Source organism: Aythya ferina (genome assembly GCF_964211825.1).
Source record: "Aythya ferina genome assembly, chromosome: W".
NCBI lineage: Eukaryota > Metazoa > Chordata > Aves > Anseriformes > Anatidae > Aythya > Aythya ferina.
This window is the reverse complement of record NC_140313.1, coordinates 1514492-1528454: the sequence shown is the minus strand read 5'-3', so window position 1 is coordinate 1528454 and position 13963 is coordinate 1514492. Positions and strand designations below refer to the sequence as shown.

Here is a 13963-nt window from a genome sequence, read left to right as displayed (position 1 = left end):
GAAGACACCCAGAGGCATTTTTTATCCTTAATTTTCTTTCACCGGGATATCTTCTTTGCTATCACCTTTTTTCTTTCTTTCTTTTTTTTTTTTCTTTTTTTTTTTTTTTTTTTAAGAATGTGGCAATCAAGTGGTTTTAAGTATTTGATCATGCAGTTTTAATAAAATATCTGTTTGGAGACGTAGCTCAGAAGAGAAATACCTGGAGAAGACGATACTGGCTGGAAAGGTCTTCATACCTTAGCAGTCCTCCCATATTTTTTTTTCTCATTATCTTCTCTTGGGAATGAGAGTGGTTTTATGAAACACCATGGTTGGGAACTTTACAACTGCTCGTAGCCAAGGCAACCACCACCAGCTTCAGGGAGTATTTGTAAATTAATTTGCAGCTCCTGGCTTGGTTGAACGGTGAGAGCCCTCACCTGCGGGAGGTGGAGGAGCGAGGATGCCCAGGGTGCTGGGATGGATGCGGTGGGGTGGGAGAAACACAGCTCTCACCTTCAGCCCCTTCTCCTTCAGGGGAAGGGGATGTGTTGGAGACGGGGTCATTTCCAATCTCCTACCTACTCCCAGCAGCTCTTTCTGAGCCTGGCCAAGTCCAGGGCTGCACCCGAAGGCGTGGGATCAAAGGCGAGGATTCACGCTGCTGGGAAGTGGTGCAGCAAAGGACTTAAAAGAGCCGAACTGGTTGGAAATAAAAAAAAGGATCCAAGCCTCATCCTTTCTGCTCCTCGGCTTGCAAACCATCACGTGAAAAACCCTGTTGTCTTTGCCCACTGGTGCCTTCAGATGTTTCTAGCAGGACTTTGGGAGGTCACAGTGCATGCTGTGAAGGGCTCTCCTTCTTCTTTCCTTGCCCGCTGCCTCCTGTACGAATAAAAATAATGCCTTTCAAATCAAGACACCCTCATTTCATCATCATCATCTGGGATCTCCGTAGGCTCCATAGGTCTGACTCGTAAATGCTTTTGACTGTCCAGATAAAGATAATCAGCTCCTGTGCCGCGTGTGTGGTATATAACAAGCATTTCCCAGGAATTCGCCTGCTCTTTGAAGAGAGAGCTCACACCTAGCAAAGTGGCAGTACATTAAGCACCCTTTACTTCACCTCAGGATGCTTCGTTTCTTGCTGAAATCTATTATTTTGCAGTTATGCCAGGCTTAGCTTGTCTTATTGCACAAATGAGACATCGATTTCCATGTTTGCTCAAAGCCTGAAGCGCTAGCCTCGCTCGAAAGCACACCTGAGGATTTGCTGTGTGTTTTTTTTTTTTAAATCCAGTCTTTTTTTAAGTCCCTTCGTGAGACCTGTCTGTCTTTCAAAACATACCCGATTTGGGAGATAATGCTTGGTTTCCAAGCTCTCCAAAAAGAGGACACAACTGGCTCCCAACTCTGCCGCCTTGCTCAGGAAATTCATTTCAAATCCCAGCTCACGCATGGGTCACGTTTGGACTGAAAAATTTCTTGCTGCTAGCCATACGTGGAGACTAATAACCCGTTCTGTTGTTGCATGAAGTCATCGAGTTATTCCTTTTTGAACTTTTTCCAGCTTTTCACAGCAAGGTAAGTGTGTTCTGGATGCTTAATCCGCCTACGTTCACAGCAGCCCCTCTAATTCTTAACGAGCATTTACGTCCAGAGGTTCACGGACCAAGATAGACAAATGGTCTTTGCACATCCAGAAACGTTGATTTGATAAGATTAATGACGCTCCACATTTCTGATCGAGGTAGAGATAATTCTTCATTTTTTTTTTTATACTGGTTTGGCGTAAATAATCATGAAAACATGGCAAAAACGTGAAAACGTGGAAAAACGTTGCGCCAATATCTATTCTCTCTGAAAAGGTTCATCAGATACAGTTGATCGGGGAGGGATCGACCAAAAGCTGTGTGGTCTGCAGCCTGCAAAGCACCGCCTGCAAGGGGATCCCGATGGAATAGGAAGGAAATATTTCCTTTCTGTGAGTCGCCCCTTGGCTAAAGTGGGAAGGATTAGAGCTCTCGCCATTCCTGCTCTTTCCGAAGCAGAAGAAAGAACAAGGAGCCCGGCAGCACGTTACTCATCGATTTTCCCGGATCAAAGGGGCACGTGTTAAGCACTATTGATAAAAAGCATCGCCGTGGTGGCCATGGAGACCAAGTTGAGGTGAAGTGAACTGTTGCTGTTGCAGTGACAGCTTTGGGTGGGTCTGGAAAGAACCCCCCTTTTCCCCTAATCAGAAGAAAGATTTATTTTTCAATCTACAAATCCTTCCTGCAACCTGCGTGAGCCGTGTGGAAGGTCCCTGAAAGCATTTCTGCCCCTCCTCTTCTTGTTTCTTCTCCATACATACTTCTTATCATCTCCAGCTTTTCAGGATGCCCCAGGTCCAAGGGGAAATAACTTTAGGGTGGTTCTGCTTTCACTCTTCCACGCATTGCCGGTAGCAAACGAGTTACCCAACGGCGTCCTCGGAGCTGTCAGCAGAAATGTTTTAAAGGCGCTCTTGGCATGCTCGCATTCCCCCATAAACGTTTTATATGGGGGCAATTTCAATATGCAAAGCGACCAGATCTGTTTTTAAAACAATCACTCTCGCAATTGAAAAACGGAGTTTGCTCTGCCCTAATGGAAGAACCCCCGCGTTATTTCACTCGGCGCTGAAAACCCGAGGTATTGATTTTGAAATGTATAATTGATTGTAACCATAAATCACGGGGCAATATATGGGCAACATTGATTTTTTTCTATTGCAATAATTAATTCGGTATGTGCTATAACGTATTTATGCAGGGCCTAAGCAACTCAATAATGGTAATAAATTGTGTTTGGTCAAAAACTATCCACTGTGATGTGGTCAGCTTTTCTCTTTGTCTAAAAATGCATAATGAGGTGCTGTAAGAGCCCGTGCAGAGATAATTTCGAGGCCTTGCTCCATCAGAAACCCTTCACACCGTGAAGACCTTATATCCTGGTGGGTGAAACCCTCAAAGGACCGGAGACTTGCAGGGAAGTGCTGGTGCCCAGATTGTTTTAGGAGAAAAAAAGGTTGATGTACAATATCAGCTCTCTTATCAGTCCGGCCCGGTAAATCGAGTGCTTTTCCTGAGCAAACTGATAGAAGCTCTAATAAAGAAGAGAATGAAGAGACACACGGATGGACGTGATATGATGGAGAGGAATCAATACGGCTTTTGTGAAGTTAAGTCCTGCTTCGCTTCCCCATTAAAGTCCTTGAAGGAATCACGGAGCGCGTGGGCAGGGAGATCCGGTTGATATCATTCTCTGGGGTTTCCTAAAGGCTTTCGATAAGGTCCCTCAGCAAAGGCTCCTGAAGAAATGAAGTTGTTAGAGTAGGAGAAAGGCACCTTTGTGATGAGCAACTGATGCGGTAGAGGGTGAAGGGAAGAGAGGCGTTGGCATTCCTGAGCTGGTGCACGGCGTGTTGAGGAATGATCCCCCGTACAATCAAGACAAGCAAAGTTAGAACAAAATTAGTGATTGATCCTGATTAAAAGCTCTGATTCGGAGAAAATTCTCATACGAGTTGGGATCGGCGATAAGTTTTTGCCTAGGAGGTTTAACTGGCTTTACACGGATGTGGCGAGGGGGCAGTCGCATCTCCGTGGCCATCGGAGGGACTGAAATGGCACAAAACTCTTAGAAATGCTCAGGGTGATGAGTGCTACGGGCAAAAAGATGAGATTTTGGCACTTTGGGCTGGAAAGTGAAACGAGTCGCAGTGTCTGCTCGACCTTTATAGTACCATGGGTATTCTAGTGGCCTGTTGAAATGAAAATTTCCCAGAAAAGAAGAAAATGTAGCATATAAATCCATTATCTCTATAGCCATCCACTGCGGGCGAATGCATAGTTTTCTTCATGCCATCACTTGAATCTTTTCCGATTTGATTTTGTCTCCTCAAAAATAAAAACTTGAATGAAAGTCGATTTAAAAAAAAAAAAAAAAGCCATTTTCATTTCTTTTTCCTTACTTCATTCATTTCATCTGCTTTACTTTTGTCATTTCCTTGAAGAAAAAAAAAAAAATAAAATAAAATTCAGCAGTAATATCTCTTCTTTTTTACAGAGTATCAAAGTTAGCTGGTTGCCTCCACCACCAGGCACTCAAAATGGATTTATTACGGGCTATAAAATCCGACACAGAAAGACTACCCGCAGGGGTGAGATTGAAACACTGGAGCCAAACAACCTCTGGTACTTGTTCACAGGTCAGTGTTCACATGGTACAACCTTGCAAGGTTTTGATGAATTAAATGCTTTGGGAATAAAATATACTTTCACTTCAAGGGAACATTGATTTCTTTGCTGGCAGGTAGCATTTATTGTGTTGTACAAAGACAGTCTTTATATTATGTGTTTTTTTTTTACCCAATTTTTTCCTTATTTTTATTTTTTTTTTCATATATTTGTCTCCTGGATTTTATTATTATCATCAGTGAATTTGAGGCCAAATTCCTCGTGTCCAATAGCTTCAACCTCAGATATTTTTTTTACACCACTCCGTAAACATCCCCAATTTTCCTACGGGTGCAAAAATATCGATTTCCTCGGTTTCTATTTGAAGATTTTAGAGGGCAAATGCCTCCTCACAGAATAAAAAGTGCAACGGTGGATCATAACAAAACTGTAATTGCGATGAATGGAAGTAGCCAGGTGAGTGCTGTAGGGGTAACAGTCAATTCCAGGAGCTGAAAATGAATTTCACTTGCGTTCTTGCATTATGCCCAGACGTAAAAAGCAGCAAGGGAGAAAAATTAAACTTTGTCAAAGTCCGTGGCATCTTTATAACCGTGCCTTCACCTCAAATCACCTGTTTTATGTTTACTTTCACATATAAAGTGCAATCGGTGAGAATGAGAATTATTTCTGGATCGCATACTTCAGAATGGAAATGTTCACTTACCATTTTGGAAGGAAAAGCAGGATTTCATTTCAAGATCAAATAAAAAGCAAAAGCCGAACTTTTTATTTATTTATTTTGAATGAGGGAGACATTAAATATTGAACCCTCAACGTGGTTGTGTTACCTACGCTGCTGGCCCCGGTGCCTGCGGGATGATTTGTGGAGGCTGGTGACTAACAGCTGAACGAGAAACTCGTAGTTTCTGGGGAGAGATCGCATACCGAGGTCTTTAGCCAAGCTGGCAAGGAAAAATTTCCTGGCTAATAAAGCAGAAATAAAGTCCAAGTCCCAGAGCAAAGGCACAGACCTCTGACATTCTCCATCCCCAGGGCTGGCGAGGTGGAAAGGCAGCGGGAGGTCACGGCCGTTGTCTGCTGGGCTGGGAGCACAGCACATTAATCTCTGTTGTGGTAGATCCCCACACCTTGACCTCTTTCACATGAATTATTTTGGGTCTGGAGAGCTGCAGAGTCCCGTGGGACCACAGCCCCCAGCCCTCCCACCTACCCCATCCACCACTCACCTCTATGCAGTGGAAAACAAAGTGCTTTGCTTCCCAAAACGTGGCAATTTGGGCTTGGGAAGGCAGTTCAGAAATACATCCCGGCCTCATTATTACCTTCTGCATGCATATACTGTGATTGCCAGAGACGCGTGCCTCTTCTAAATGGGCCTTTTAAATATTAACACGGCCACGCTTTAGATCTTCGCTGCCATCCTGCTTGGTAGGCAGGTGCTTTGCGGGATAATAAGAACATCTGCAACAGCACAGGAGTTTCGAGTCACAATGCAGCCTCTCAAATAGCTGCTAGCAATTTCAGAGTCACGTCAGCTAAATGTTAAAGCGCTCGTTTTAATTACAAGCGTTCTTCTCTGGAGAACGTCTGCAATTAAATGGGGTGTTTCTTTTTTTTTTTTCCTGTGCATTTTTGTGGTCAGTATAGGCAAGGCAGAAAGGTAAACGTATATCCCCACCGTAGGGCCTTGGAGGTCCTGTGGCGCATCGAACCGTGCTGCAGCGATTGTTTTCTGATGGCTTTAACCACAAAGGAAAACATCTGTTTGGGAATTCATCCTTATTTCATAATATTGGAAAGATTTAGGGTTGTATTGTGTTTTTTTTTCCTGGACTGCATGCTCTGAAGTTAATCAGGAGCACCGGCAAGCAAAACGCTGTTCGGTTGCTAACCTAGCTCCTAGCCTGCAGATTTTATGCGTAAGGAGAGAGTTAGCTGGAGTTTTGTGCATTTGGGAAGCAGGGAGAGCTGTTTTTGTGAAATGTGCAATTAGTGGCTTCGCTGTGTAAAACAGTTCTTCAGTTTCCCACTAATTGGACTTTGTTCATTTTGTACCCATGAGCTCAATGGATGGGAATTAGAGCCCTGCCTAGTCACGGGCCAGTGCAGCTCGCATTTATTTTTTAAAACCTCTCCTTTTGGTCAAAATCCCTTTTTTTTCCTCAGCACCTTGCAGCGCCATCCCCAACCAGGCTGTCCCTGCATTGGCTAAAGTCACAAATGGTTTGGTTTTCATCTTCTTTCCTTACAATTTCATTTGTTTTGTTTGTTTGTTTGCCAGGACTGGAGAAAGGAAGCCAGTACAGTTTCCAGGTTGCTGCCATGACAGTGAACGGGACCGGGCCGCCCTCGGACTGGTACACGGCAGAAACACCCGAGAATGATCTCGATGGTAAATGCATCTCTTAAAAGCTCTTGTCTCCAAAAGCTTTCCAGCTGAGGGGTTTCACAGCCCTTGTCTTCTAGCACGAGGTTGGGGTGGCATTCCAGGGCCTCACCTGGAAGCATCCGCCCATAAATGTTTTCTTCTGCTCTCGGATCTCTCATGTCTTGTGCTGTGTTTCTCTGTTACCACCACGACCAAGGAGTCAGCAGCCTTTGGGATCGCAGTTCTGTGCCAGAATGTAGCTCCCGAGCATCGTGGCCACTTAAAATAACGCTGTGAAGTGGATCTGGAACTTCATAAACCATAAACGTAATCAAAGGACTGACGAAAACGATGCCAGCAATCCTAATAATTCTCCAAGCAAATATTGAGATATGTCGAATACTCTTTCTTAGCCTTTATCTGCAGATTTTAGAAACGCAGGCTGGCAGCAAAGCTGAATAATTAGTGAAAGCTGATGAGATGCAGATACCTGAAAACCGTGGGCTTTGTAAATCAGCGCAGATGCTGACACAAAAGGGAAGGAAAACACAGAAATGAAAGGGGTAGATAAAAATGATGGGGATATTTGAAGAAGTGGAGGAATAAAAGGAGAGTAATGAGAAAGTCTTACCTGAAAAATTAAGCAAAGTGCAAGACAAAATGGAACAAAGAAGCTGACAGATGGAAATCATGGCAAAACTACAATCCGCAAGAAGCAGAGATGCAGTAGAAAGGAGATGAAGAGAAAATGAAACTGGTGCAAATTGCTATGATTTTTAAAACAAAATAAGTCGCCTCGAAAGGATCAAAGGCAAGCAGGATGAAAGAATAAATAAATAATTAGTTTAAATGCACCGTTGCGCTCGATATCAGCTTTCTTTTGACTCGATGGGTTTCCTTACGATCTCAAAATCAACTCGAAGGATTCCTGCTTCGTGTCCTTTCCCCATGTCCAAATGCAAAAAAGTGCTAAACCTTGGAGATAAATCCACTTTTTGCAGGAGTTACGCAGAGTCCTGCAAGTGGCAGCTAAGAAGGGAAGTGCTGGAGCCCAGCTTGCTGTCTGCAAGTCCTTCTCAGCTGCTGTGGCTCCTGCAAGCTTCTCCTGCTTTCTCTGGAAGCCTGCTTGGCGTCAGCAGCACGAAGACGAGCAGCATCCTGGCGAACGGCGCCAGCTCCCGATGGATATTCGTTTTAATTAGTGTGTTTTGTTCAAGTGATTAGAAATCCAAACATCGCCGCTTCTTCAAGGTTCCCTAGAAAGCTCGCGTGCCTTTGCTGACAGCTGGGATGGTTTTAAATATTTATTTTCAGCCTCGCATTTCGTACTTTAAAAAGAAATAGGAGAAAGAAAAAAAAAAAAAATAGAAATTGAAAGCAATGTGTTCCCCAAAGGGTCGGATTTAAATAGCTGGAGCAAGGATGCAAGAGAATCTCTGATCAACTTTGTGAAGGTATCCTCCAGGAAAATGGGTTTATGATGCTTGGTTTCTGATTACTGCACCGAACAGATGGAAGCTGTTACACATATTAGATAAGCGATATAGTTTAGCTTCAGCTCTAAATTAGTGCTTTAAGAGCATGACAAGCCAGACTGCTCTCAGGCTGCAATTTGTACTGAAAAGGGATTGGGGAAACATCTGAACGAAACGGGACGGGGGAAAACTACCCGGACTCGGTAAAATACACATCCACGAAAGTCTGAGAAAATTTAGCTCCTTTGTGATTTAGGATGAAGAGCTCATTCGGCACTTGAAGGAGGAGAATGGGAGCTGAAAAACACTTCTCAGAAGTATTTCTTGAAGCCCAGAAGAACCAAAAGTAACTGCATTGACCTAGAACTGCAAGGAAATAGCCTCAAAAAGAAAGCAGGAATATAAAACGTGTTTCTATAGGATTTTTAATCCTGGGTATCCGAGTGCTGGTACACTGGATCAGCAGAGCACGCAGAGGCCGGGTGGTCCAGTTCCTGATGAACTGATGGATTAAGGTGCTTCCTGCATGTTATGTCTAACATAAGCCCTGATTATGGGGAAAAAAAAAGTTAATTCTGAATCAACTTTGGGTTGTTCTAAAGTTTGGAACTGTTTCAGAATGAGAAAATCGCCTCTTTTCCAGAAAAAAAGTTTAAAATAAAATTATTTAAAGTGTATTTAAAAGGATTTATGCAGAAATATTAAGCAAAGAAAAAAAAAAAGTGTTTTCAAAAAGTAGCTCTGTGTTTATGAAGCTTTAGTATTTGAAAAATGGTTCCAAAATGTTCGCTCCAGCTTCATTTCAGAGGCTTACGTCCCAAGAAGGGGATGAGAAGTGAAATGGCCTTTTGCTTTTGGAAAGCAGAGGTCGTGATTTTGCTCTGAAAAGCACAAATCGTGTATTTGAATCGCTTGAAATGAATAACATGGAATGTTTGAATGATGTGGTTTTAACCCCGTGGTTAGGTGGTGGTGTCTGTGCTGCGGTGAAAATCTCTGCACCGCGTCCGATGGAAAAAATATCATTTGTAGGTCCTTTGAATAATTTGATGTCCTTTGTTGCCTGGGAATTCGTACTTTCAGGATGCTTAAGGAATTGCAGTATTGCTACTTTATCTTAACTTTTCATTTCAAGAAAATTTTAATTCCTTAAATTAATATTTTTATCCTCGGGGCTCGTTTCCGTCGCTTGCTTTGCAACCAGCTCTGTTCAGTAACTTTTGGTTCTGCGCTGAAACAAAGTTTGGGAACGGACTTGGGGGGTAAATGGCATCTCTACCCGGCTCACAGGGACACTCTGGGCGCAGGCTGTTTCTTCTTTTTGTGAGTAGCTACGTTGCAGTGAGCTTTTCGTCAACCTTTAACCGAGATCCGTGCTTTGCAATGTTAAGAAGTTGAAGGCAAAGGCTTTCGAAAGGGACTGGGTTTTTCAGACTGGTAACGTACTAAAGGAGACCTCCTGAAGATCCACCAGGTTTTCAGGCTCCCCTAAAGCCTTCATCAGCAGTCATCTGAAGGCACATAAAGCGCCAAGGACGCACACACGTTATTGCAAAGTGTTAATTCTTCCTTTTTATTGCCTTTTCCAAGGTTTACAGTGGGAATGCTTCACAATCGGGAGGTGTCTTTTGTTGGAGTTTACGTCGTTTGATGGTTTTTGCTGTTTCCTCACCCCGTCCTTGTTGCCTACGAGCTTTTTGCTATTATATTGCAAGCCTTTTTATTGGGGGGAAAATAGTAACTTGTCTCTTTTCTGCTCTCAAAAAGACAAGCTACTGTGCAGCTCCTCTGAGGAGACTTGTGATATGGTAGCTGGGAGTAAACTCAAACAAAAGGCATTCACCTCACCTTTAATGTAAAATCAGGCTCAAAGAAGGCAACAGGCTGCCAAATAGGCTCCAAGTGATTAATTGCTACTTAAAGTAATGAATTTTACCCGAGAATACCTGCAAATAAAACATCTCAGTCCATTATTTCATGTCGGGAATGTCGATGTGTTGTTTAAAGTGGCTTCAAAGTAAGAGAGGCATGTCCAGGAGTTCAAATTCCCTGCTTGTTTTCATGGCAAAGAGATAGATTATTGCCAGAATATCCTAGCACGTCGCTAACAAAGTCAACCTTTTTGTTAAATGATGAGTGAGCACAGGAGGACTCGTGCAATGAGCTGTCAGGATCCTGCAAATAGACCAGGGAAGATAAAAGTTGTCCTATAGGAAGTTCTTGTGCAGGTCATCTTTTTTTTATCCTGTGTGCGTAGTTCCAAATCTCTCTTGTACATGTACATTTATATTAAAAGTGGAAAGCTCTAGGAGATTCTCTTAAAAATGGGCTCTTGGAAGGGAGGGATGTAGCTCAGAAATGAAGTTGCATGTAAGCTCTGCATGTAACCGAGGCATCTGGTCGTTTTGTGTGTGTGCGTGTGCCTGTTGTTTTCATTTCAATTACCATTTTGATTCATATTTTAACGTTTTAAACTCAACCCGCATGAATAGTAAAACTTGCTTAGAATGTTAATTCATTTCTTTGTGTTTGAATCCCAGAATCTCAGGTTCCTGACCAGCCAAGCTCTCTCCACGTCAGACCTTTGACCACGAGCATCGTCATGAGCTGGACTCCGCCGCTCAACCCCAACATTGTCGTCCGCGGGTACATCATCGGCTACGGCGTGGGCAGCCCATACGCTGAGACCGTGCGGGTGGACAATAAACAACGTTACTATTCCATTGAAAATTTGGGTAAGTAATCGTTTTCGTTCGTAGTAGCAGAAAAAAAAGAGCTTCCTCTGAGATTATGCTAGCTGGTAAGTTTATTTTCAGGCTGTCACTGGTGCTTCCTCCATATGGTGTTTTCTTAGGCTGGCTGTGCTCTGCAATTCGGGTTTGGTTTCGCCTTTAAACCGCTGGACACTCTCAAACATATCAAATTTCCTTGATCAAATGCTAACTTTATTCAAGTAGGTCGTGTCTCGTGCTCCTAATGCCGACTCCCACTCGCGCGGAGAGCTGGATCTGAAGATGTTTCTCCCCAGGCTGGTCCCCCATGTTTGAGTTGAATGGCAATCAGAAAACTCCTATTTTGTGTCTGTCAAAACGGTGGCAGGAGAGGGGCTTGTTCATTATTCATGGCACAGCCTCTGTGACAGCTCATCTGAATTCTGAGCGTGATACACAGGGACCTGGATCCTTCCACTGGTGATGGACCGTTCTCCTAGCGATGGAAAACAGTTCAAAGTTTAAAGGAAGGCTGAAAGTTTAATCGTTTCCTCGTTGTTGCTTCTTTAGCATTTTTATTTCAGGGAGAAGCGGTAAGTTTTCTGCTCCGTAATCCTGGGATGATCAGGTATTATGGGAATATTCATTAACTTGGTGCATTAGGGGTGCACAGTTATGTTTTTTATCTTAATTCTATAAGGCCAAAACTCTGGGGTCACTTCCCTTTGCTATTTGTACTTTATAGCACCATGAAACTGCATCAGCCAATGCTTCTGCTGTTTCCTTGGGGGAACTCGAGAAATAGACTGGAATAAAATGTTTTAATTGTTCCCCCGTGAAACACTTCCTCTATGTTCAGTGGTGTATTTTATGGTTAATGTATTTGCGGAGAGCCATAAACTGCCCCAAATATTCATCTACAGAAAAAAAAAAAAAAGAAAGAAATTATATGGAGAGAGCTACCCAGACCAATGTGCTTTGGCAAAGGTTGAGGAGATACCAACAGAGCCCAGCCTGCTGGAGCTCCTGATGGTCAACTCTCCCTGAAAGTATCCTGATTAACAGCTGGAGAAATGCCACGGGTTTTATGAAGCTTTGGAGTTTGGTTTTCTATACACAAATCTATTTGTGAATTTGTTTACTTCTTAGACCTCTGATAGCCGCTGCCATCAAGTGGAAGGTCTGCTAAGAAGCACTTGCAGATACAAGAGCCTTCTACTAGGCTAACAATACTCGGCACTGTGGAAAGCTCGTGGTATATTTCACTTATTAAAACTGTTTCTGTGGATTAAAAGTTTTCCAATATTCTTGGCTGCGCTGGCAGACAGAAGTACATAGAAAACCCAGCAGGGCAGGGAGGATATTTCAGTAATACACTTAGAGAAGTTGCACTCAGAGATCTAGCAAGTGTCAAGGAACTGTGTTGAGTGTAACAAACATTTACTTATAAATAATTTGGTTACCAAAATCGAGGTATTTTTTTCTTGTTGCTGTTGTTTTTGCCTTTTTTTTTTTTTGGCCAAAAATCTTCCAGCAGCCTGAAGTTTTACAAAAGGTATTCAAGTGGCAAGTACCTTTTCACTGTAGATTTTTTGGGGGTTGATTTAAATATTCAGCCTGTGAGCAGTGGAACTTGATTGCCATTGTCCAGACAAGTCACAGGCATCTGGTCCCTGACTGGCTGCGGACGCGAGCACTTTGGTCGCAAATCCCGACGTGCAAATTTTAAATTCAACTTCTCGGAGCGTTCACATGTACAACTTTGAAAATCAATTTCCATGAATAATTGCACTAATTAAATTCCATCATTTCAATATCCACAGAAAACGAACCCCAGAGGGATGTGACCAAGGGCCCAGAGAAAGCTTTTAAAAAATCAGAGCAGTTGCCAACACTTCCTGCATTATTCACCGGCTTTATTAGAAACCATTACAAAAAATTACATGAAATGATGAGAAGGGATTATTTTCCTAATAAAAATACTGTTTTCAATAAGGTTATGAATTAAGATGTTCTGCTGGCAGGTGGGGAGGAAAAATACTCCCTGGAGGTTTTGTTGGCTCCTCTCCCCAGTTACAGCTGTGACACCTATGCAGGAGAGGTAGGCGTTATCTTAAAAGTGATATGCAAAAGCAACAACAGAGTTAGATACCTAAATAAATGATGAACTTCATTGCGTTTTTCTCTCTCCACTGAAGACTTTTGATCCTCGTGGCTTTTAGTGTTTGCTTCCTCTTGGCTCTCCTTGGTCTTGTTAGACAGAGATGGGGGAGAGGATGCTCCACTTCAGCCGAATGATGCACGTCGCTGAAAAAACTGGGCCTTTGCATCTTCCCAAAGTTCACTGCAGCCCTTTTTATTTTTCTTCGGTATGCAATTTTGAAACGCTCTGCAAACTTATGTATCATTCATATGTTAGACTGGCAGGTACCTGCATTAAGGAGCAATCAGGTTTGTCTGCCATCAGCTCCCTTTCAGAAAGCCTGGCCGACTCGCATTCACAGTCACCGTTTTCACACACACATGCATAAACCAAATACCCCGTGTCCGTGCCAGGCATTAATTTCCTTCCATAAGCATCTCCCGTAGACCTGAGAGAAATGATGGGGAAGAACTCCCTGGTTAAAACTCACGCAGGGATGCAAAATGCCTCGCACCACGATATGGGCTCGTACATGTATCCCCGCTCTTTTTCCTGGCAACAGGCTTTGTGTGGGGTTTTGTTTGGTTTCCTCAGTGTTCAGCACTGCACAAAAGCACCACCTGGATATCTTCCTGAAGATCTTGCAGTTGAGAGATTGGCAAGTAGGATGTACACGGGTGCTGAAAGCTGAAGTTAGCAGCCCCCGTGGCACTGCCTCGTTGGCCCTATTCCCCTTCCAGCATTTGCAATGTGGTTGCCCTGGAAATTCTTGCCTTAGTGATCCCTCTTTGTCTGCCTCTTCCTGCCCTAGATTTGCGATATGGTTGCTGTAGCAATCCCTGCTCGTTCAATATATAATGCTGATATTTGTATGGGTTTTGTTCCCCCCTTCCCTAACTTGTTTGTGCAGCCGCGGGGCATTGTTGGCCACCTGCTTTTAGCAGTACAATTGCTAGAAATTTCTGGAAATACAGTAATTTGCTATAGTATGTATTCTTGTGCTAAATTCTGCGGTTATTTCCAATCCAAAATCACTTCCTAGTATCATACAGAGAGGT

At 43.2% G+C, this 13963-nt stretch overlaps 1 protein-coding gene across 1 annotated transcript in view; it reads left to right on the top strand.

The window, feature by feature from the left end:
* The window catches only part of LOC311426563 (netrin receptor DCC-like), a 357945-nt gene that overhangs the window by 281528 nt on the left and 62454 nt on the right, over positions 1 to 13963 (top strand). Inside the window, exons 13-15 of the mRNA XM_084502992.1 lie at positions 4075 to 4216; positions 6490 to 6600; positions 10592 to 10786. Of these exons, the coding sequence (XP_084359118.1) occupies positions 4075 to 4216; positions 6490 to 6600; positions 10592 to 10786 (448 nt within the window). The remainder of the gene's footprint in view (positions 1 to 4074; positions 4217 to 6489; positions 6601 to 10591; positions 10787 to 13963) is intronic.